The 22,711-nt window shown below is 48.3% G+C and overlaps 1 protein-coding gene across 1 annotated transcript; it reads left to right on the top strand.

Moving 5' to 3' along the window:
* Window positions 1-3,908: 3,908 nt before the first annotated feature.
* On the top strand, window positions 3,909-7,946 carry LOC113904719 (2-acylglycerol O-acyltransferase 2-like). Its single transcript, XM_027561821.1, has 2 exons — window positions 3,909-4,083; window positions 7,556-7,946. Exons 1-2 carry the CDS (start codon window positions 3,972-3,974, stop codon window positions 7,750-7,752), a joined length of 309 nt encoding a protein of 102 aa, XP_027417622.1. The 5' UTR covers window positions 3,909-3,971; the 3' UTR covers window positions 7,753-7,946.
* The last annotated feature ends 14,765 nt before the right edge of the window (window positions 7,947-22,711 follow it).

The raw sequence follows: 22,711 nt of genomic DNA, 5'->3' as shown, positions 1-22,711 counted from the left end.
ATCCCAAGTAAAGCCCCCCAGTTTCCTGCTCCCCACATCCCTGATGACTGACTTGTGTCTCTGTCTTAAGAGTCATTGAGCTTAGTCACTCAGTCATGTCTGACTCTTTGTGAAGCTTTCAGACCATAAGCCTCCAGGCTCCTCCGTCCATGGGATTTTTCAGGCAAGAATACTAGGGTGGGTTGCCATTTCCTCCTCTGGAGGATCTTGCCAATCCAAGAATCAAATCCTGGTGTCCTGTGTCTCCTACATTGCAGGTGGATCCATTGAGATATCAGGGAAGCCCCTAAGGATCATTAGACATTTTAAATATCCCTGATTGCCCTCATTACACAGATGAGCAGAGAAGCTGAGTGCCTACATATCCAAAACTGCAAGTCTGGGCCCCTCTGCTTCCAAAGGAAGAAAGGGAAGGAGGCAGAGGGAGGAGAAAGTCCTGAGAGTGTGGGAGGAGGTGTGGAGCATGGGGAGGAGGGTTATCCTAGGGCAGGGGATAAATCCCTTGGCTCCTGGATGAAAGGCATTGTGGGTCCAGAACCAGGTAGACTGACACCTGGGGATCATGGGGATGAGGAACATCTTTCTCACCTGGCCTTGGGGGAGCTTTGTGAGCAGGAGTGTTTCCAACTAGCTGTGCCCACCCCCAGCTCAGCCCGGGACCTGGGAGTATCAGGAACAGCGCAGGGAGGTCAAGTAGCCCTGGACCTGGAGCTAGAGGGAGGGAAGTTGATGTGAGCCCACCAACGTCAGGAGCTTGTACCTTGTCCCTTATCCTGGGGACAAAGAGGACCTCCAGGAGGGCTTTAGGTATGGGAGGGACAAGGTTCAGTCTTTGGGTACAGGTCCCTGTGGCTGCATTTGGGGTTTCTACTCTGTTGACGATTTAGGGGGTAGACTGATGATGGTGGAGAGTAGCCACAGTCTACATGAGGGGTCACCAAATTATGCCCCATGAACCAAACCCAGGTGACTGGTTATTTTTGCATTTGCACAGCCCATGAGCTAAGAATAGTTTTTACATTTTACATGATCTTGTGTCTATGTAATATCCTCCAAGTTGCCTTTTGAGCTGAGTGGCAAAGTCTAAAATATTTACAATCTGTCCCTTTAGGTAAATGATTGCCTCCCCTGGTCTAGGGAGGCTGAGGGTAGGTGGAAAGAAGGAACCTCTTTCCAGGCATAGTAGGAGATGGGTCTTCTGGGAAGGATTTAAAGGCTGACAGGAGATTAAGGGCTTTCAGTGGGGGAGTGAACCCCATACTTACTTTGGACAGCTGGTTAACACTGGATGTAAAATATGCACTTGTGGGAGGAGCAAAGAAGTGGCCAGAGAGGTCAGCTGGGCCTGTCACCATGACCTCAGGGCACAGGTACCAATAGTTTCCAGTGGGTTACTTGTTCACTCTGCTTCCTTTCCTCTCCTCTGTAACTCTCACACCTCACACAGAAAGGTAAGTTCCATTCAAACAGTTGGTCTTGTTCTCAGCTGTGTTTCCAGATCCTACAAGAGTTTAAGTCAATGAATGTTTGTTGAATGAACGAATATTGGGAGCATGATGGAGCCAAAATAGTAGAACTGAATGCCAGGTCCCACCCTACTTGCTGTGTGAGCTTAGCCAATTTGCATACCCTCTCTGGGCTTGGTAAAGTGGGGTGATACATTTTCCCACTTGATAGTATGAGGTGAAAGAAGTCTCTTTCCTAAGTGACTGAAAAGACTCCCAAGTTTGGGTTTGGGGTAAGGGGGATGGTTAAGTGCAAGGAAGTCTTTCTGGTCAAGTGTAAATGACCAAAATGTGGTTTTTTTCCTATTTTTTTCTAGTTAAAGCTAATATTTGCTGTTGTAACACATTCAAACAAAATGTGTGTCCAAAATGAAAGATGTCCCCTAAATCCAACCCTCTGGGGAGCCACTAATAAAAACTTGATTTGATTATCTAGAACTGGCTTTCCGAAAGTGGGAAAAACCAAAATAGATTTTTAATTTTGCCCCAGGCCAGAAATCTAACTGGGTCATTGTTTTCTTCAAATTAAAAATTTGTAGTGAAAAAATAAATAAAAAATTTTAATTAATTTATTTATTTTAATTGGAGGCTAATTACTTCACAATATTGTGGTGGTTTTTGCCATACATCAACAAGAATCAGCCATGGATGCACATGTGCCCCCAATCCTGAACCCCCCTCCCCACCTCCCTCCCCACCCCATCCCTCTGGATTGTCCCAGAGCATTGACTTTGAGTGCCCTGCTTCATGCATCAAACTTGCACTGGTCATCTGTTTTACATGTGGTAATATTTGTGTTTCAATGCTATTCTCTCAAATCATCCCACCCTCACCTTCTCCCACAGAGTTCAAAAGTTCTTTACATCTGTGTCTCTTTTGCTGTCTTGCATATAGGGTCATCGTTACCGTCTTCCTAAATTCCATATATATGCATTCATATACTGTATTGGTGTTTCTCTTTCTGACTTACTTCTCTTTGTATAATAGGCTCCAGTTTCATCCACCTCAGTTGAACTGACTCAAATGTGTTATTTTTAATAGCTGAGTAATATTCCATTGTGTATATGTACCACAGCTTCCTTATTCATTCATCTTCCAATGGACATCTAGGTAACTTCCATGTCCTAGCTATTGTAAACAATGCTGCAATGAACATTGGGGTACATGTGTCTCTTTCAACTCAGTAAATAAAATTGAAGTCAAATCCTGACCATCTTTCCCGTGGCATCCTTTCTCCATCCTCCAGATTTGAGACAGTCCGCTCCAGGAGGGCGGGCATTTTTGTGTGCTGTTCATGGCTGTGCCACCAGAACCTGGCACATCACAGGTGCTCTGTGGGAAGTGAACATCTTGAGCCTCAACTTACTTTATCCAGATTCTGTATTTTACTACTGTTCAGACTGAGTCCAGAGTGCCTTCCTCCTGGAAGCCTGCTGGGAAAGAGCCCAGCTACCCGTCTAACAAAAGGAATAGAAATGGAAGCTGACTTTCTTAAGGAATTTGATTGCATGGTGTCAGGAGGAGAGAACGGGGTCTGGAAGGGGCAATATTCCCTGGAAATTAGGCTCCACTGGTATCTTAGCACCTGACTGTTGAGATGAAACCAGGTTAGCCTGTGGTAGGGACTGAGAATCAAAGATCAGATGGCAATTCCTCGTCAGGCCCAGTCCTAGCCCTGCTGCACCCCCAACCTACAGTCCAGTCAGGTGTTGGCCTCTTCAGCCTTCCTTCAGTAGGAAAAGGCATGGCAGGCAGAGGAAACTGCATGAGCAAAAGCTAAGAGGTTGAAGGAGCTCAGGCAATCGGAGGAGCACTGAGCAGCTTAGTGTAGCTGAAGCTAGGGGGCCTGTGCATGAGGTAGGCTGGAGCAAGTTTCTTGAGGACCCTGAATGTCAGGCTGAGTTGCTTGGGCTGTGTCTCAAAGTCATGAGAAGTTTAAGTAGAGGGAGGAATCTGGTGGGATTTATCTACAGAAAGATGGACAGCGAGTGTACAGAAGGAGGGCTGGGCAGAAAGAATGTCTCCATTTCTCTGAGGTCCCAAAGAATGATAACTAGAAACAATTTATGCAGTCACTGGGCTACTGGGAATTTATTGAGCACTTGGGAAAGAAAGACTTAACAGACAGGGAGGGAAAGGGAAGGGAAAACCAGAGTGAATGAGGCAGCCTGGTACAGTGGGAACAAGTGAGTTTGGAGTTAGTTCTGGTGTCAAATCCAGGGTCCCAGTGTGGCACATCCTCGACTGCATTTTCTCCTCCTTGGAGTACTGGGGAGGCTGACCTGTTCCCCCTGGGGTGAGGGCTGGACAGGACACTGCTGCCAGTGCTGGGCATATGGGGAGAGTGCATCCTTCACCCTGGCCATTAGTGCCCACTAATGCTCCTGCTTCCCTTCCCAGCCTTTATCTGCTATGTGGTCTTCATAGGCCTCCTGTTCACAAGATTCTGGATCTTCACTATCCTGTATGCCACCTGGTGGTACCTGGACAGAGACATGCCATGGCATGGAGGCAGGACATCCAGGCCTTCAGGTCCTGGATCTTATGGAAGTACGTAAAAGACTATTTCCCTGTCTCGGTGAGTAATGGAGCTATCTGGGTAGTGGCCAGGACTGTAGTGCCCACGTGGCACTACTTCCCCCCATGGGGAAGTGTGATCCTGTGTGCAGTGAGTAGGGTACTGGGCTGGGAGAGACAAATCAGGTTTCCACCACTATGTGGCCTGGAAGTCCACATAGTGTCCAGCCTCTGTCTGCCCATGGTTTTCCATCTGCAGAGATGTAGGGCCGATATGAGGATTGATGAATGAATAGGATTTGAGGGAGTCTTGTGGGCCATCTAGTGTGACACACATAGGTAACTTACCTGCACCTCTCAGCAGCCATGCTTGAGGGTGCAGGTAATGAAGTCATGTCCTTAGAGATCTTCTGGCCTTACAGTTCATCATATAAGGAGACAAGCACCCAGGAGAGAGGAAGGTGTGACCAAGGTCACACAGGAAGTTCTTTTACTAGTTTTACAATTAATGCCTTTCTGGGTAGAAAAGCAAAACAGAGAGCCCTAAACTGGTTCTCAGGTTCTATCCTGTTGCATCTGGGTATGGTATGCGTTCTTAGAAAGCCTTTCCTGTTCTGATCTCAGTTTCTCCATGTATCCCCTAAGCAGTCTGCTCCCTCCTACTCTGAGTGCCTCTGATTCTCTGACTCGGGGCTCCTCATGGCCATTGTGAAGTCCTGACCATGGACCCAAAGATCAGTCCTGATGGAATAAAATGTATTGATCTGACCAACTCCATTCTGCTCTTTCCTTTATCACAGAGAGAATAAACTCAGTTTGTAATCAGCGAGGAAAGGATGCCTCATTGACCAAATAGGGCAGGGAAGGCAGAAGGGAAACAGTGCCAGGAAAGGGCAGGCAGCTGTCCTCTGCACACAGGAGAGAAGAAATATTTGGAGTGTATTCTTTGGGCCTGGGCAGAAAAAGTTCTAATACCATGTGTGCAACCTACCTACTGCATACCTTACTGAGTATAATAAAATAGCCTTTCTGAGCCTCCATTTCTTCATATGTAGAGATGATACAGCATACATCATTGGGTTGTGTGGATTCCGTGAGACATCAGGTCATCCTGGAGACCTCAGGACAGCATCTGGCTCTCTTTACAACTGGAGTTACTGTCAAGTACATGACTGGGAAAAAAAAATGATGCTGAGCAATTCTGTGCCTGTCCTTTGCACCCCCTTCCTTCCTTCCTTTGTGAGGTTCCAGAGGGATTTCTCAGCCATAAAACTATTGACAGTGGTGGGACATTGAACTTGCAGAAATTCCACCTGCACAGTGTTCAGGACTGTTGCCCACTGGAGTCTTCGGGCATCGCCATATCCACAGGAGGGGCAGTAGCACCAAGTGGCCAGCAGAGAGAGCTATGACATGCACTTTGCCTCACCTGGCCTGGGCTGGGAGCCTGCAAATTTTAGACCTAACCACCTCCCAGGAGACCCTTCCACATGTCCACACATATTTATAGTACAGGTCCTTCAGGGATCTTGGGGAGGACAAGATGTTCGTGGTCCCAGGTAGGGAGCCCCTTCTCTGTTGGTGCTCCCCCACATTCATAAGCCTCTGCACTCTGTGTCAAATATGCATGTATTTCTGAACTTTCTTCACTTTTTTTTTTTTGAAGCAAGGAATACAACTTTATTTGGAAAGCTAGGCGTCCTAGAAGATGGCAGGCTAGTGCCGCAGAGTATCATCTTATCTGGGTCTGAATGCCAGTTTATTTTATAGACAGAAGAGTAGGAGATGAGGAAAGCGAAAGTGAAAGTGACGTCGCTCAGTCGAGTCCGACTCTTTGCGACCCCATGGACTGTAGCCTACCAGGCTCCTCTGTCCATGGGATTTTCCAGGCGAGAGTACTGGAATGAACTTCCTTCAATTCTTACTGATTTAATGACCTAAAGTCTATTGGTAGAATTATAAGCAATTTTAGAAATTTAGAATATAATTTAGAATTATAAGCAAATTTATATTATTTTAATTGCTTATATTTATAATTGTAAAATTATTATAATATTGTAAAATTATGATTATTAAATATTTATTATATTTATATATTATAATTTTATATATTTTAATTGCTTATGATTATTATATATTATAAGCAATTTAGAATTATAAGCAAATTTAGAAAACTATGTTAGAGTACTGGATCTTTCTAAGTACACCGTATGGCCTTCCTAAAGACCTAACAGTGGAGAATCAGGCAATGTTTCCCCTAGGACAAGTTGCCTCCACCTCATGCTGATGATAAATCCAGGAGCTGGGTTTCTCTTTGAAGACTTCATTATCCTGGAGCAGCAGTGTCTACACAGGCCAAGGCCTGAGCAGGGGTGCAGTGCTGCGGGCAGCCTGTGAACTGGTGTCAGGAAGTGCTGCAGACTTGGCATGACACGCCCTGACCCTCCCCACCCACACCTGTGGGCATCACTAGGGACTTCATGCCCCTCCTCCCAGCCCCTACCTTCAGCACCCTGGGGTCTCTTATACTGAGTCACAGCGACTCAGGGGTCCAGCCCTCCATCTGGGACAGAACCCCAGCTGCCACAGTCCTTGGAGAGATGCTCACTCTCTCCTGTGATGGCTCCTTTATTCTGGGTGGGCTCTGCCTGGGACAAGGTCTCTCTTCACATAGGACAGGGGCTTGTGAAGAGATCCCATCACCATCCCAGGAGTCTTACCTCTGCCTTGGACAGGAGGCCTTCCTTCCCTGTTGGGCTGTATTGGCTTCATCCATTCATGAGTCTGCTCTCTTTCCCTCTTCATTTCACGGTCTCGCAGAGCATCTCCTCTGCTCCAGGCCTGCAGTGGGGACAAGGATCCTCAGGTAGGCCATCTCTAATCTCAGGACACTCACAGCGGGGTGTGAGAGCACTGGGCACGGGGGAGACACAGAAGAGGTCAGCACAGAAAGTCAGAACAGAGACGGGGAGGGCCCAAGGTGCAGCCCGGCTCACCAGGCCCATCCCTGCAGCTGGTCAAGACTGCCGAGCTGGACCCTCCCGGACTACCTCACTGCCTACCGCCCCCACGGGGTCATGGGCATTGGAACTGTTACCAACCTGTGCACTGAGGGCACAGGCTTCTCCTCGATCTTCCCTGGTATCCACCCACATCTTACGACACTGAACGTGTTTTTCCAGGTCCCCTTCATCAGGGATTACATCATGTTAGGGGGTAAGTCTTCCGACCGTTGGATTGCCCAGGTATATGAGAGCTGGAGACATGAGGGGGGTTTTTAGGAAGGGCTGCCAACAATCAGAACTTCCTCTAAGAGCATGTATATTAGAAAAGGAGGTTAGATATAAGGAAGCACTTCCCACAGTTCTATGCCCAGCAATGAGCTTGGTGAAGGGTTGTGTGGAGAGAAAGGACTCTGTCCCAGTCCTTAGGGAGCTCCCAGCTGGGAGAGGGGAGCCCAGGGTACACTGCCCCTGCTCCCCACAGTCCCTGCCCTCTTTATCCTGTATCTAACCACTATCCTCTCTCCCCAGGGCTGGTCTCAGCAGACAAGGAGAGTGCTGCTCACATTCTGAGCAGGGAAGGAGGCAGTAACCTGCTATCCATCGTTGTTGGAGACATCCAGGAATCACTGGATGCCAGGCCTGGAGCCTACAAGCTGGTGCTGCGGAACCACAAGGGCTTCATCATGCTCGCCCTGATGCACGGGTATCAGGGAGAGGGCTCTTAGCTCAGCTGGAGATTGACAAAGGTTGTATTTTGCTGGAAAGACTGAGAGATGAATGTAAATCCTATTTTGGCAAGAGATGCTCAGTCCATTCACAGTGAAGATTCTATTTTGGTGATAGATGTACTGTGCTGTGCTATGCTTAGTCACTCAGTAGTGTCCAATTCTTTGTGAACCTATCGACGGTAGCCCACCAGGCTCCTCTCTCCATGGAGATTCTCCAGGCAAAAATACTGGAGTTTGCCTTGCCCTCCTCCAGGGGATCTGCCCAACCCAGGGATCAAACCCACATCTCCCACATTGCAGGCATTCTTTGCCATCTGAGTCACTGAGCCCTAGATGTATTGTGTCGTGCCCAAATACCCAGAGGATTCTAGAAGGGAGACTTGGTGATCAAAGGGACTAGATGTGAAGGGTCATAATGCCCACAGTTGGCATTAGATCTGAGACCTAAGGCTTCTGTGAGAATGGAGTTTATGAAGTAGCTTAAAGCTGTTCTCCTACCCTGAAGCACTCTTTAAGAATATAAGCTAGCTGGGGCAGAAGAGAATTTTCAAGAAAGTTTGCAGATGTTTTAAATCAGAGAGGACTCTCTGCAGCATTCTGATCTTCCTGCCACGGTGTAATGGGGAGGTGATGGCCCCAAGAGGAGGCAGTAACTGCTTGAGTCATAAAGCAAGGCTGTGGCAGGTCTGAGAGACACCCGAGGCCTCCTACTTTTGGTCCAGTGCTCTGTCCTGTGCTCCAGCTCCCACTCACTATGTCCCTGCAGGAAGCTAGTGACCAGCTTGTGCCTTCTTGCCCCTCCACATGCCCTCTCTCTTGTCTCCTTCTAGGGCAGCTCTGGTGCCGATCTTCTCCTTTGGAGAGAATGACATGTTTGACCAGATTGAGAACTTTCTTGGCTCCTGGTTGCACTGGTTCCAGGAACAAATTCTGAAGATCGTGGGAGCTTCCATTCTGCACTTTTCTGGCCGTGGTGTTTTACAGTTTTTGTCTTATTCCCTGCTGCCGGCCCATCAACACTGTGGATAAGCCAAGAACCCAGGCTGGGAGGGGTTGGGTTACAGGGCAAAAGACTTGGGCTTGGGCTGAAGGGGAATGGAAATGGGCCAGACACATCCTTGTCCTCCTGGAATTCAGGTTCTATACTGGGAAATGGACATACTAGCAAGTAACCCAGATGCAAGGCATCTGAGATGAGAAGAGTAACAGGGGCATAAAGACCAGTTGCCATTACTGATAACTGAGCACCTACTGTGCCAGGCTCTGCGCTGGCTACTTATATGCAGCTGCTCAGTTGCTCCGACAACCTTGGAAGCAAAAACTATCATCCTCATTTTATTGATTGCAAAAGGAGACCTATAGAAGGTAAATCATTTCCAAAAGATGACCCTGCATTTGAGTAACACAACTGAGATTTGAGTCAGGATCTACTTGACTTTTACTATGTCAGAGGAAGGAGTTTTTATTTCTGAGAAGACAATCCCATAAGGCTTATTGCAGAAGACGGATATAAGGGAAGTGCACTTTAGGTCTGTTAGAACTCTGTATAGTAGCAATCATCAGGCTACAAAGGAGAGCCTGAAGAAATTTCCTATAAATAATGGGCATGGACTTTAGTGCGTGGATTTAACACCATCTTTTCAGTTATTTGGTCATCTCATTTGCTCTCCTCTTGGATTCCAACTATCTTCCAATGGCAAAGCTTATAATAAGAGGTCTGTTTATCTCCATTCACCCAGTTACCTTTAGTTGAGTCCAGGAAGTCAAGAGTTTCCCTGGATTTGGGGGTAGTATTTTCAGGAATGTTATAGGGCTGCTGCCTCCAGATGGCTCTGAAGAGAAGAAGACATGACAGCTGCTTTCTGAGCCAGATAGAACCAGAGGAAGGAAGTTGATAAGGCCTCCTATTTCCTCCTTAGAATGGGGGGCACTGCCCTCTAGCATAGCTGGAGAGAGGGAAGTAGGGTGCTTGGGGTGTGGGCCACCTCCTCCCAGACATTTGGGCATGTCCAGTGATGGCATCTGAGACTCCCATGTCCACATGTCCCTGAGACTAAGAGCACATTTGCACGGCTCACAACCTGACAATGATTCTGCCTAGCTATGAGACATTAAACAAGTTACTTAAGCTCCCTGAGGTGAGTTTAACACCTCAGCTGTCAAACAGGAATAAAGCAAGTTCTATCCCTGTGGGATTGCTAGGAGGATAAAAAGAAATCATGCATTAAAGTATCTAATACATTGCCTAGCAGGAGGTCATGCAGCCTGTGGCATTTGATCATCAGAGCTTGGAGTTGCCTTAATATCTAGACTAGGTCACCCAAAATACAACTGGAAGGGAGGCAGTACAGGCACCTTCCAGCAGGTGTGACCACCGGCATGGGGTCCTGGCCCATGGGATACTGGGACTCCAGTGCTTCACCCACGTCTGTGTCTTGCCATGGGGAAGCCCATCGAGGTGCAGAAGATACCGCATCCCTCCAAGGAGGAGGTGGACAGGCTGTACCAGCACTACATGAAGGAGCTGGAAAACCTCTTCGAAGCCCACAAGCTCAAGTACAACGTCCCAAGAGACCAACACTTGGAGTTCTGCTGAGCAGAGACGCTGCCCCAAAGGGCAGGGCTGGACTGGGGAGGATGGAGGGAAGGTGTTGTGATCCCAGAAGTCTTCCTGGAGGTGTCTGTTGAACACATCTCCAGAGCCTTCACTGACTCCTGCATCTCCACCCCATGCCAGGCCCTGGGTCACAGTTGGCTCCATGGCAGAGGAAACCAGACTGGCATGAGGGATTTACTCTCCTGCACTGACTCCTCTGTAATAGGCCCTCTCCTTGGTTCTGCCCACCTGAGAAATGGGATAGATACTGGGAGAGAATGATGTCTGTGTCTCTGTCCTCTGTGGTCCTGTTGCTCAATGAGCAGGACAAACAGCAGCTCCAGGTAGCAGGTTTATCTTCCTCTGCTTTGAGTGACAGCTGGAAGCAGCCACCAGCTGCAGCCCTTTCTCCTACAAGTTCCCTCATCCTGCATCCTGCCTGTCCCATCTCCTTCCTCCCTGAGCTGGAGAGGAGGAGGAGGTCACAATCCCCTAACTCATCCTGGCACCTTTGAGTTTCTGAGTCCTCTGAGCCCCGGGCTGGCAGCCAGAGGGAGATCCAGAAGTTGGGGAAACAGAACTGGGCTCTGTCACTGGCTAAATGACTGTGCCCTAACATCTTCATCCTCCTTCTGACTCTTAGTTTCCCTGAGTGACTAAGATGAACTTTGACCTCAGTTCTGAGGTCACATTAGCTGAGAACTTCAATGGCAGTTCCTACTCATTCAGCCCTAACAGTGGCATGGAATCGGGGCTCCATAAATTTCAATTCAACAATTGAAAGATGCTGGGAATTCCCTAGGAGTTCCATGGTTAGGACTCTGTGCTTTCACTGTCAGGGCCCAGGTTCAACCCCTGGTAGGGGAACTAACATCCCTCAAGCCACTCAGTGTGGCAAAACAAAACAACACAAAAAACAATTGAAAGATTCCATTTAATCTTTTTCTCAATCCTTCTACCTCCAACCAGGAAAGAAAAGAAAGAAAGGAAGTGAAAAAGTGAAGTCGCTCAGTCGTGTCCGACTCTTTGCGACCCCATGGACTGCAGCCCACCAGGCTCCTCCATCCATGGGATTCTCCAGGCAAGAATACTGGAGTGGGTTGCCATTTCCTTCTCCAGGGGATCTTCTTGACCCAGGGATTGAACCCAGGTCTCCCACATTGCAGGCAGATGCTTTAACCTCTGAGCCACCAGGGAAGCCCCAACCAGGAGGGCTGGTCAAAAGCTCACCTTTGATCCCCAGCCTGGCGCCTAGCCCTGCTGTCCTGTGCCCCCTTCCCAGATGGTGGCTCAGATGGGCCAGAGAATGGCATGCTGCCTCTTTCTTCCTAAGCAGTCAACTCCAACTTGCCACCTCTGGCCTATTCTGTGGGAGACAAAGGTTGTATTATGTAAAGAAACAAGGCAGACCAGCCAGAGAAGGAAGGCCACACATGAGGAGTGAATGATCTTATGCATCTGCAAGAAGAGAAGGTGAGGCCAAACCCTGATGAGGAGAATTCTGGGTTCCTAGGTCTGGGACACGGGTCATTAGTGAGGGACAGGATGTAGGGTGGGACAGCATGATAGCATAGGACCAGAACTGTGAACCCCCACACTTGGAGTGGGAAAATAAGTCTTCTCCCTCCATAAGCTAATCACAGCAATAACTGTAAATGAGGGGCACTTCAAGAATGTCAATTTGGGTCCAAGCTTAGCCCAACCCTTTTCAGTGACTCTGGGCAAGTCTCATCCCCCACAAACCTTAGTTTTGCTATCAGAGAAACAAGCATGACAACATGAAGCTTGAGTCTTGGGAGTGGAACACATATAATGAGATAATTTGCCATTTCACATACTGTGAGAAACGGTTGGCGGGGAGGAGAGTGTAACCAGGAGTCAGGTCATAAATGTGCCCAGCATCTCATGATGGCCTGTTTTGACACTATGAAGTGGGTGCTATAGGGTCCCAAGCGAAGCAGGAATCAAGAGCAGGGGGGTTGAGAGAGGGAGTGATTGTTTCCACCAGGGGAAGAGGGAGGAAGTGGCAGGTGGGTGTGCCGTGAAGAAAGGGCAGGATTTGCCAGGAGAGAAGTACCTGGCAGGCAAGTACCTGGCAGTAGAAAGCTACAGCTTTCTACTGCTTGTATTGAACCACTGCAGACATTAGTGGCTGAAAGCAGCAAGGATTTGTTGTGTCCACATCTCTGTGGGTGGCTGGGTGGTTCTTAGTCTTAACCCAGGCTCTCCTGCAGCTGAGTTCAGTGGTGGTGTGGCTGAAGTTGGCGGCAGCTGGGGGTCAGACCGACTGACCTCTCCTTGGGTGGGCATAGGGCCCCTCTTTCTCTACTGATCTGACTTTTCACATTCATGGTGGCTGGTTTCCAAACGATGACAGCAAGGCTGCAACATCTACTATCCTCTAGGCATGACTTGCACAATTTTGCTTGTGTCTGTCAAAGCAAGTCCTGAGGCTGGTCTAGATTCAAAGGGAGAGGAATAGGCTTCTCCTCTGTGGCAGGAACAGCAAGTCATGCTCAAAATGGTGGGACACAGGTAGCGACACTTGGGCCCCTCTTTGAAAACAGTTTACCAATAAGTGTACGTGGAAACTTGCCAGGCCCCCTTCTCCCACATCACCTGGCCCTCCCTGAGTGTGACCATGACAAAGCCCTACTTTACCCTGAGGGTCTCAGCTCCATTCCCCATCGGTGCCCATCCCCATCTTGCTTGGGGTCTCTCCATTGGCTCTCCAAGGGCTCTCCATTGCTTCTGGAACTTGTATCAGCCTGGATCCCAGCAGGGACCAGTTGCCATGTTGCAGTTAAGATAATGTAAGGCGATTTGGGGCTTCCCTGGTGGCTCAGTAGTAAAGAATATGCCTGCAATGCGGGAGACCTGGGTTCAATTCCTGGGCCAGGGAGATTTCCTGGAGAAGACAATGGCTACCCACTCCAGTATTCCTGCCTGGAGAATTCCGTGGACAGTGGAGCCTGTCGGGTCCCAGGATTCTCTTTGGAATCACAAAGAGTCAGAGATGACTGTGGGACTGACGTTAACACTTAATAATGAAATCTCTCTAAGGCAATTTTAACTAAGGAAGAGTTCTCTGAGGAGCATGCAGGGGGTGGGAAAGCCCACAAGATCCTGCAGTTATCCAGGGCTGTGGCAGAGGTAAAGGGCTACTACCGCCCCGAAACCTACAAGGACAAGAGGAGGCAGCAGTGGCCTGAAACTGGAGGGCCTGAAACTGAAATGCAGGTGCCAGGTTGGTGGAGGAGCACAGGAGCACCCTGACTCTGCAGGGATAGAGCCTTCCCACCTCACTCTCCTTCCTCCGTCACCTGCCAAGTCTCCCGATTGCCTGAACCCATGTGGAAGCTAGAGGGTACCCAGGCCCTTGGGATACAGTCTATGGAGTGATCTCTCTACAGAAAGCAGGGTGGACACACATGGAGAGTAGGTCTACATGTGTCAACGGAAGACAGAAGGTGTCCATCCAAGCCCGAGCTTCTTTTCCCACCATCCCCAGCCTCCACCATCTCATCCAGGTCTCCATCCTCCTCCTCCTGCTCCTCCTCCTCCCTTGGCCTTCAACTCCCGTCGTATGGATGAGATAGTGGTTTCCACTGGGTTCACAAGACTTTCTCTTCCTTTGCTGTTGACTCAGCACCCTGGGTTCTCACTGGCGGGGAGGGGAGGTTCCAGTACTGCTCCTGCCTCCAGGGCTTCCCTCTAGCTAGCCTGCACCCAGCACCTGAGGCTTCTCCTCAAATAAAACCCAGCCTGTAAATGATCTCTGTGTCAGGATATGCCTAAACTTCAAGGCCCTTTCAAACCTGTCCTACAAACCTGCCCAGTTTCACCTCCCGGATCCTCTCCCCTTCAGCCCACTCTTGCCTGCCCTGCACACTCAGTCTTACAGAACACAGGCTGCTCACACAGGTTGTGTCTTAGGACCCTTTCCCTGGACCCTCTGTTTCCTCCATTTGGTCAAATAAAGGACACCTCCATTGTCAGACCCCAGTACACTCCACCCACCTTCAAATCCAGCTCTCCCACCCCACCGCCCTCAATCCCAGTTAGTTACCCATCTTGTGAGCTGATTTGTGGTGAAAAGCCCAGGGCCACTAGTGGGTGAGTGGATACTATGTTGCCAGGGGACTGGACTCTGAGGCCAGACCATATCCTTATTGCCCCCAGTGCCCACCCAGCCCCGACACAGGACCTAGGCACCTCAATATCCCCAGTGACTGTGGGAAGTTGCATAAATGATTCACATGGCACCTCCTCTCGGGCCTTACAGGCCAGACCTGGGGAGGGGTGAGAGAGAGACCAGTACTAGACTCTCAGGTGATTAAACTGGTTCTCTGTTGGTTTAGATCTAATGTTCCAAAACTAAGCTGCTTTTACACAACCAACATTTACTGTCTCACAGTTTCTGAAGGTCAGTGTTGAGTTGCTAGGCTGTGGGCCTGAGCACAGGTGTCTCATAAGGAGGCAGCCAAGCTGTTGCAGGGGCTACGTTCTCAGAGCCTTGAGTGGGGCTGGAGGATCCACTCCCAGGCTTGCTCCTGTGGCCACTGGCAGCAGGCATCTATGCATCACATGTGGGTTTTTCCATGGGGCTGCCAACTGTCTATGACACTGCTTCTCCCAGAGTAAATGAATCACGAGGAAGAGAGAGAGAGAAAGAGACATAGAAACAGAGGGAAAAGGCACAAAAAGAAGCCACACTGCCTTCTATGAGCTAACTAACCTGAATCACTATCAGTTCAGCCTCTGTATCCTATCTGTTTGATGCCTGGCTCTAAGTCCACCCCACCCTCCGTATGAGACTTTGGTATTTGCAGATTAAGTCACTGTGGGCGTCTTGCAGGATAGCAAGTGATAGCCCACGAGCCCTCAGAGACTGGATTAGGCAACCCCCATGCTGTGGGTGTTGCAGGAGTCTGTCTGCCAGGAGGACACAGGCTGAGATGCCCCAGGTGGGGCAAAGGTGTGAGCATAGGTCAGAGGTGGGAATCATGACTGTGAGTCCAGGCCTGGCTGGGATGCAGTAGAAGGTGACCATCAGACTTAGGGCATTTGGATGGGGAATGGGATGTGGGAAGCCAGGGAGGCTAGACAGAAGGATTTTCCCCCTTGTACACAGTAATGTTGGAGGTTCTATTTGATGACCTCAGTCACACAAGGAGGGAGCAGGGAGACTGATCTCAGAGGAGGGCTGCCTGGAGAGGTACCTGAGCAGGAACAGCCACACTGGACTCTGTGTGGACAGAGTGTGCATTCATGTGTTCAGCACTGATGCTGGGCTGTTTGGTAAGCAGTCGGCCTCCCCATGGATACAACAATCCAGGAGCTGAGAGCAAGAGTCCAATACTATACAGCAACTACTCCCTGACACCCCCTCAGTGTCCCCAGCTTGCCCAAGAGGCTTTGCCCTTTTGAGAAGATCTCCCACCAACACACAGGCAGACTCACACAGCCCGAGGAGCACAAGAGATGTCAGATGTGGTAGAGGTACTCAGAGGCCCTCAGGGTTGGGAAGAACTAGAGTCCCCTCAGAAATCAGGCCACCCTTTGACCTGGAAGAAATTCTCAGACATCATTTCTCACAAGGCACAAAGGGTGTGCTGGGGCCAAGCCTGGTGACCCTGCTTGATGGTGACAAGTGGGACAAAGGTCAGAAGCACAGTTCTACCACCAGCCACATGGCCTGAACCAACCTCACCCTCTCAGGAGGACTGGGCTTTGCTAGAGATCAGGAGGAGGCAGAGGTGCGATCATGGGAGCTGCTAAGGGAGCAAAGGCAGAGAGGAGAGGGCAGAGCACATATGGGTGAGACTTCCTGGTGAGGGTCAGGGTCAAGGTGAGGTTAGGGAACAGGAGGCTGAGGTTTAGGCCTTTGTTCAGCAAAGTTCTATTGAGATAGAGAGGGAGCAGGGCAGACAGGGTCCCTGAGGATGCCTGGCCTGCTGTCTGGAGGAACTACTGTCCAGTCCAGGGGTCAAGAATTGATACCCAGATAGGGAGGAGCTCTGGGAGGTTCTTGAGCAGGAGCAGGTCATGGGGCAGTGGATAGGGGCACATGGAGGGGCAGTGGATCCCTCAGGCTGGACTGAGCATGTGTCTTAGTGACCCCACAGCAGGGCAGAGTCAGCTCCCTGAGCCACTTTCTAAGAACCTCCTACCTACTAAAGTCCATGTGGATGCTTCACAGCTGCACGATGTCACTTTTACCAGTGGTTGGCAGGGCCATGCTCCCTCCTGAGGTGCTCAGGGAGAGTCTGTTTCCTTGCGTTTTCCAGCTTCTAGAGCTACAGAGTCGGACACGACTGAAGCGACTTAGCAGCAGTAGCAGCAGCAGCAGCAGCAGCAGCAGCAGAGCTACATGCGTTTCTTGGCTCATGGCTCTTTCTCCATCTTCAAAGCCAGATAAGAAGCATCTTCAAATCTCTTTCTCTGTTTCCATTTTCACGTTACCTTCTCCTTCCTTGTTGTCATTTGTAGTTCTTGTTTAGTTGTTCAGTCATGTCCAACTCTTTTGTGACCCCATAGACTGTAGCCCCCATAGATTGTAGACTGTAATCAAGATTGCTGGGAGAAATATCAATAACCTCAGATATGCAGCTGACACCACCCTTATGGCAGAAAGTGCAGAAGAATTAAAGAGCCTCTTGATGAAATTGAAAGAGGAGAGTGAAAAAGCTGGCTTAAAACTCAACATTCAAAAGGTCATGGCATCCAGTCCCATCACTTCATGGCAAATAAATGGGGAAACGGTGGAAACAGTTAGATACTTCATTTTTGGAGGCTCCAAAATCACTGTAGATGGTGATTACAGCCATGAAATTTTTTAAAAGACGCTTGCTCCTTGGAAGAAAAGCTATGACCAACCTAGATAGTATACTAAAAAGCAGAGACATTACTTTGCCAACAAAGGTCCATCTGGTCAAAGCTATGGTTTTTCCAGTAGTCGTGTATGGATGTGAGGATTGGACTATAAAGAAAGCTGAGCACCAAAGAATTGATGCTTTTGAACTGTGGTGTTGGAGAAGACTCTTGAGAGTCCCTTGGACAGCAAGGAGATCCAACCATTCCATCCTAAAGGAAATCAGTCCTGAATACATATATTTCATACCTAACTTTTCCTGGGATGCTGGGAAAGATTGAAGGGTGAAGGAGATGGGGACGACAGAGGATGAGATGGTTGGATGGCATCACTGACTCAATGGACATGAGTTTGAGCAAGCTCTGGGAGTTGGTATTGAACAGGGAAACTTGGTGTGCTGAAGTCCATGGGGTCACAAAGAGTCAGACATAACTGAGCAACTGAACTGAACTGACTAAGACTGTAGCCTGCCAGGCTACTCTGTCCATGGGATTCTCCAGGCAAGAATATTAGAGTGGGTTGCCGTTTCCTTCTCCAGAGGATCTTCCCAACCCAGGGATCAAACTTGCTACTCCTGCATTGGCAGGCAGATTCTTTACCACTGAACCATAAGGGAGTGATCTAGTCAAATCTCTGTCTGTGTCTTTCTTATACTGATACATGTGATTGATTTAGAGCCCATCCAGATACTCCAGGATAATCTACTTATCTAAGGATCCTTAGTTTAATCACATATGCTAAGATGCATTTTCTCTTCAGTTAAGGTAATATTCACAAGGCTAGGGATTATGACATGGATATCTTTTGAGACGACTCCATTTTTACTCCTAATAGATGGCAAGCAAGTTTGTTCATTCTCTTGAAGCCTCAGATTCCTCATCAGGAAAAGTTAGGTATGAAATATATGTAAATTTGGACCACCAGCTGGGGAAATCAGGAGCCTGAAGAGCATCTTTTTCCCATGTGCTCCGGCTCCCAATATTAGCCAGAGATCGTGGCAAGGATAGGGTTGTATAGGGAAAGGATCCCCAGCTGTGAATCCTGAGATTTGTATTCAAATACCAGCGCTTGCAACATGATCTCACAGGTTACTTTCCATATCTGGAATATTTTGCTTTCCTAAGAAAGTCATGTATGTTAGTCCTGCTCCGGGAGAATGCTGGGCAGGGACCTCTTAGGTCCCTGTTACCCTGAGATATTATGGTTACAGATCTTCACATTTGTGGGATCTTCCTGTTGCTAAGGGATCTCAGTCCCTGCTGGCAGCAAGGGTAATTTTCACTGATTCCCCTGGATGTGGTGACATCTCTTAAAGGATGACAGGGTGGAGGAGGTCCATTGTGGTGGGACTGGAGACCCTCCTAGTTTCTCACTTGCTTCCGCCCAGTCCCCCTGGTCTAGACCAGAGTGAGCAAACTATGATCAGTTGTTGAACAACCCGTGAGCTAAGAATGACTTGTGCAGGTGAACATTTGCCATCACTTGATTGTAGGGAACACTGACTGAACCCCAGTTAGGTGAATGCCATCCTTTGAAATTTCTGCCCTTCTCAATAGTAGACCTCTAGTACAAATAAAAAAGAAAGAAAGAAAACTGCATTAAATTACTTTGAATACTATGTATTATAATTTAGAGAACATTTCTTCCTTTCTTATTATATGAGTATCTATGTAAAATCCTTCCTTGGCCAGCCCCACTGATCAGCTGCCCTACATTCCACTCAAATTAGTTTCAAGCCATTTCCAGATCCACCCTGCACTTGGAGCCATAAGGATCTCCCAGTGCAGGTCTGACACCATCAGTCCCCTGATAAAAACTGCCCAGTGGATTCTCTGGGTTCTTAGGATGTCTCTGGTCCCTTGGCCTGCTTACCGCCCTTTGCATCGTGAGCTCTGCCTTCCTCACCAACTACTACCTACTCTCCTTCAGCCTTGCTGAGCTTTCTCCAGTTCCCTAGGGCATCATACTTCCCTTAGTGCCAGCATTTTGCAGAGACTGTTCCCTCTGCCAGAAAGCCCTTTCACCCAATCCCATTTCACTTGGTCTTTCAGGAGTGCTTTCAGACACCACCTCCTCCAGAAAGCTTTCCCTGATCCCACCCCCTGAAGTCCATCAGGTCTCTCCTCTGGGCTTCCACAGTCCCCTGATTTCTTTCAGCAGTGCACTTGTCCAATCTTTTTAAATATCTATGACTTCCATCAGCCAAGGAGGCTCTTGGAGCCAGAGTCACTTTGATTATGAACTGATGGCCTTGCTTCCCACTGGCCACGTTTCTGCTGGCCCCTGACACTTGGGGAAGACATGGGTTACATGTCAGGGATGAGGGTGCATATCAGGAGCCTTGTTTCACCCCTACCCTGTATGCAGAGCCTCATTTGTAGAATGAGGTCGATATGCCCCTGACTCTCAATGGACTAAGCTTGGGTCAAAGGTAAGAGTGGAACCTTGGGGACAGGGACAGGGAAGGAGGTAGCAGCTGAGCTCCCAACACTTTTAAAAATCATCCAGAGTGACTCCAGACAGGTATAAGCCTAGGGTCTGGATTGTGTTAGTCTTCCCAGGTGGCACAGTGGTAAAGAACCTGCCTGTGAATGCAGGAGATGCAAGAGACTTGAGTTTGATCCCTGGGTCAGGAAGATACCTGGAGGAGGAAATGGCAACCCACTCTAGTATTCTTGCCTGGAAAGTTTCATGGACAGTGGAGCCTGGGTGGGCTATAGTCCACGGGATCGGAAAAAGTCAGCCACAACTGAGCAACTGAGCACTGGACTGCATGATCTGGGCCATTCAAGCTAAAAGTCACTCTTCTGTGAAAGCTGCTAGCAGCCTGGCTCTGGACCCTGGCCCAGCCCCTACTTCCCCCTCCCTTGAGGGTCAGGAAGAAACAAGATGGCCATACTTTAGGCGTGAGCTCAGCAATATGCATGTGGAACAGATTGTGAAATTCTATGGGTATGTTTCTTTACAAGGATAAGTTTCTTCACTGAGGCTCTTGTAATATTCTGAACACACCCCAGCATGAGTCTGTGTTAGCAAGTCTGTGTGCACCAGTTGCCCAACCTCCATAAACACTCACACAAGTATGTTCCTGGATCATGTATTTGATTGCACAGAGTTGAGCGCATGGATCTGTGCATCTGCAAAGTGGGAGTTGAGATGGTAGAGGAAAGTTAAGACCCTTAGTCCTGTCAGACTGTGACATCCTGCTCCCTGGGGCTCCCCTGATGCTGTACCCTGCAATCTCACTCCAAAGCTCCACTCACCTGCAGCTTCAGCTCCCAGATATCAGTGCCCTCACCCTGCTGCTGTCCATCCAGAGCTGCTGGGGGACACCTGGGGTCCTGAAACATGAGGATGAATTGAGAGGACACTGGTTGCTCCACAAGATTCCCTTCACCCTGACTCTGAACCCCATTCTGGGCTTCAGGGGGGCAAAACTGGGAGGCACTTGAGGTGAAATGAACAAAATCTAGTCCTTCCTTCCTCAGAGGAGACCTTGTACAGTAGAAAAGCCTCCATTCCAGAATACAGGACTCTTGATCCCAGAGGCACCTGTGCCATCGTCTGGCTGAATAACTTCAGAGAGTCAGCTGACACTCTGAGGGCCTCAGTGTCCCCATCTGTGAAGCCAGCAATGGAGCACAGTGAATATGCCATTCAGAGCACAGGGTTCAAGCTGCAAACCCACCTATGCATGTGACACTCTCTCATAACAAAGGAACCAGCAGTTCATTTCCTCAGCAGCTGCATTTCCCCTGTGTCCTGGAGATGCCCGAGGACCGACCTCAAGCTTGTGATGACAGGGGGTAATCACAGAGCCTTGGGCAGTCCTGCCCACAGTCAGTTTTGGGGACTGGTAACTATTTTTGTTCATGTTATGGACCATAACAGTATTGTGTAACTGACTTGTCAATGTGTTCTTGTTGACTTGACACAACCACCTTAACCTTGTAAAACCAGAGGACTTTGCCCAAAGGATACACCATCTGGTGGAGGAAGAGTTAAAAGGGTTTCCCTTCTTTCTGTCCAACTAGCCCCACCTCTAATGTTGCCTTGACTTCAGGAAAAAAAACAAACAAACAGATTTCCCAGGAGCTCCAGACCAGGGCTGGAGCCTAGCAGGTCCTCAGGACAGGTGGACTAATAGGGTGAGGATGGTGTGTGTGTGTGAGTATTTGACAGAATTCGCTGTAGGACACAGCCCAACCGTGTTTCCTATACTCTTTCTGAAGAGAATAGAAATGACACAGGTTTAACTCTGTGTTGTTTTTCATGGCCTAAAATGTAACTTATCTTGTCAAATTTCTTTCCAACCTTTCAAATTATTGTAAAATGTAAGTAACCTAAAATTTACTATCTAAACCATTTTGAAGTGTACAGTTCAGTGGCATTAAGTACATTTACATAATTGCAGCCCTCACTACCAACCATCTCCAGAATTCTTTTCATCTTATAAAAGTGAACTCTGTATCCATTATATAAACATTCCTTATTACTAGTTTAGTGATAGACATGAGATCCACATTGGATCAATTGGAGGAAATCCTAGACTTTAGCTGGAACTACAGGTAAAGAGTCAGTCTCTGTTTTACTGAACTGTTACGTGAGAGACCTTGAGGCTACTGTTGTTAGTGACCATCTTTGCCATCACTGGGGGAGGCCACATGCTTAAGGTTGGAACAAACTCAGAGAAAATCAGAAGAGGATGCAGGATTCCAGTGATGTCTGTGGAAGACTGCAGTTGATTCCCGGAACCTTCTCTCTCTTTCTGCCTTTTGGGAACAGAAGCCACCACGTTTTAGTTGGGCTCTTAGTTGTCCAACCAGAAACAACATTTTCCATCTTCCCTGCAGCGAAGAGCAATTGTATGCAATTTCAGGCCACTTCCTTAAAGAAGTTGTTTAAGTACACGTTTCTCTTTCTCCTCCCCTTGCATAGAATGTGAATGTGGTAGACTTACATTTCCATCTGGAGGTTAAGGAGACTGTACAATGGTGGATAAGAATGCTCTAGTATCAGGGTTTAGCCCCAGGTCTGGGAGGACAGAGAACAAGATAGACAAAACCTGTCTTGGGTGACCTCCTAGAACTGAGCTCTCTCAGCAACCTTGGACCACCTGCCTGCTTCTGCACTGTAGTGTGAGAAAGAAATACATTTTTCTTTTGTCTGAACCACTGCTGTGGGGTCTCTGTTGAGTTTTTTAGTTATCTGAGCACATGGATCTGGTCATGCTTGAACTAATTTGAGGTACATGAAAACAGTGTGGAACTAAGATACATGTAAGATGGGAGGGAGTGATCAGAGTTAAAGTATTCTAAAGTCCTTAGTTGTTTGTGAGGAGAGTAGATGTATTGATTAACATATTAACCTGAACATTTATATTAACTAAAGATACACATTGAAAGAAAGAAAAGGGATCAGACAGCTTTACTAAGGTTAGAAAAGGCACAAAACAAAGAAAAAATGGCAAATAATAAATAGAATGT

This window comes from Bos indicus x Bos taurus, chromosome 15 (assembly GCF_003369695.1).
Source record: "Bos indicus x Bos taurus breed Angus x Brahman F1 hybrid chromosome 15, Bos_hybrid_MaternalHap_v2.0, whole genome shotgun sequence".
NCBI lineage: Eukaryota > Metazoa > Chordata > Mammalia > Artiodactyla > Bovidae > Bos > Bos indicus x Bos taurus.
The sequence above is the reverse complement of the archived record's forward strand: the minus strand, read 5'-3'. Positions and strand labels throughout refer to the sequence as shown.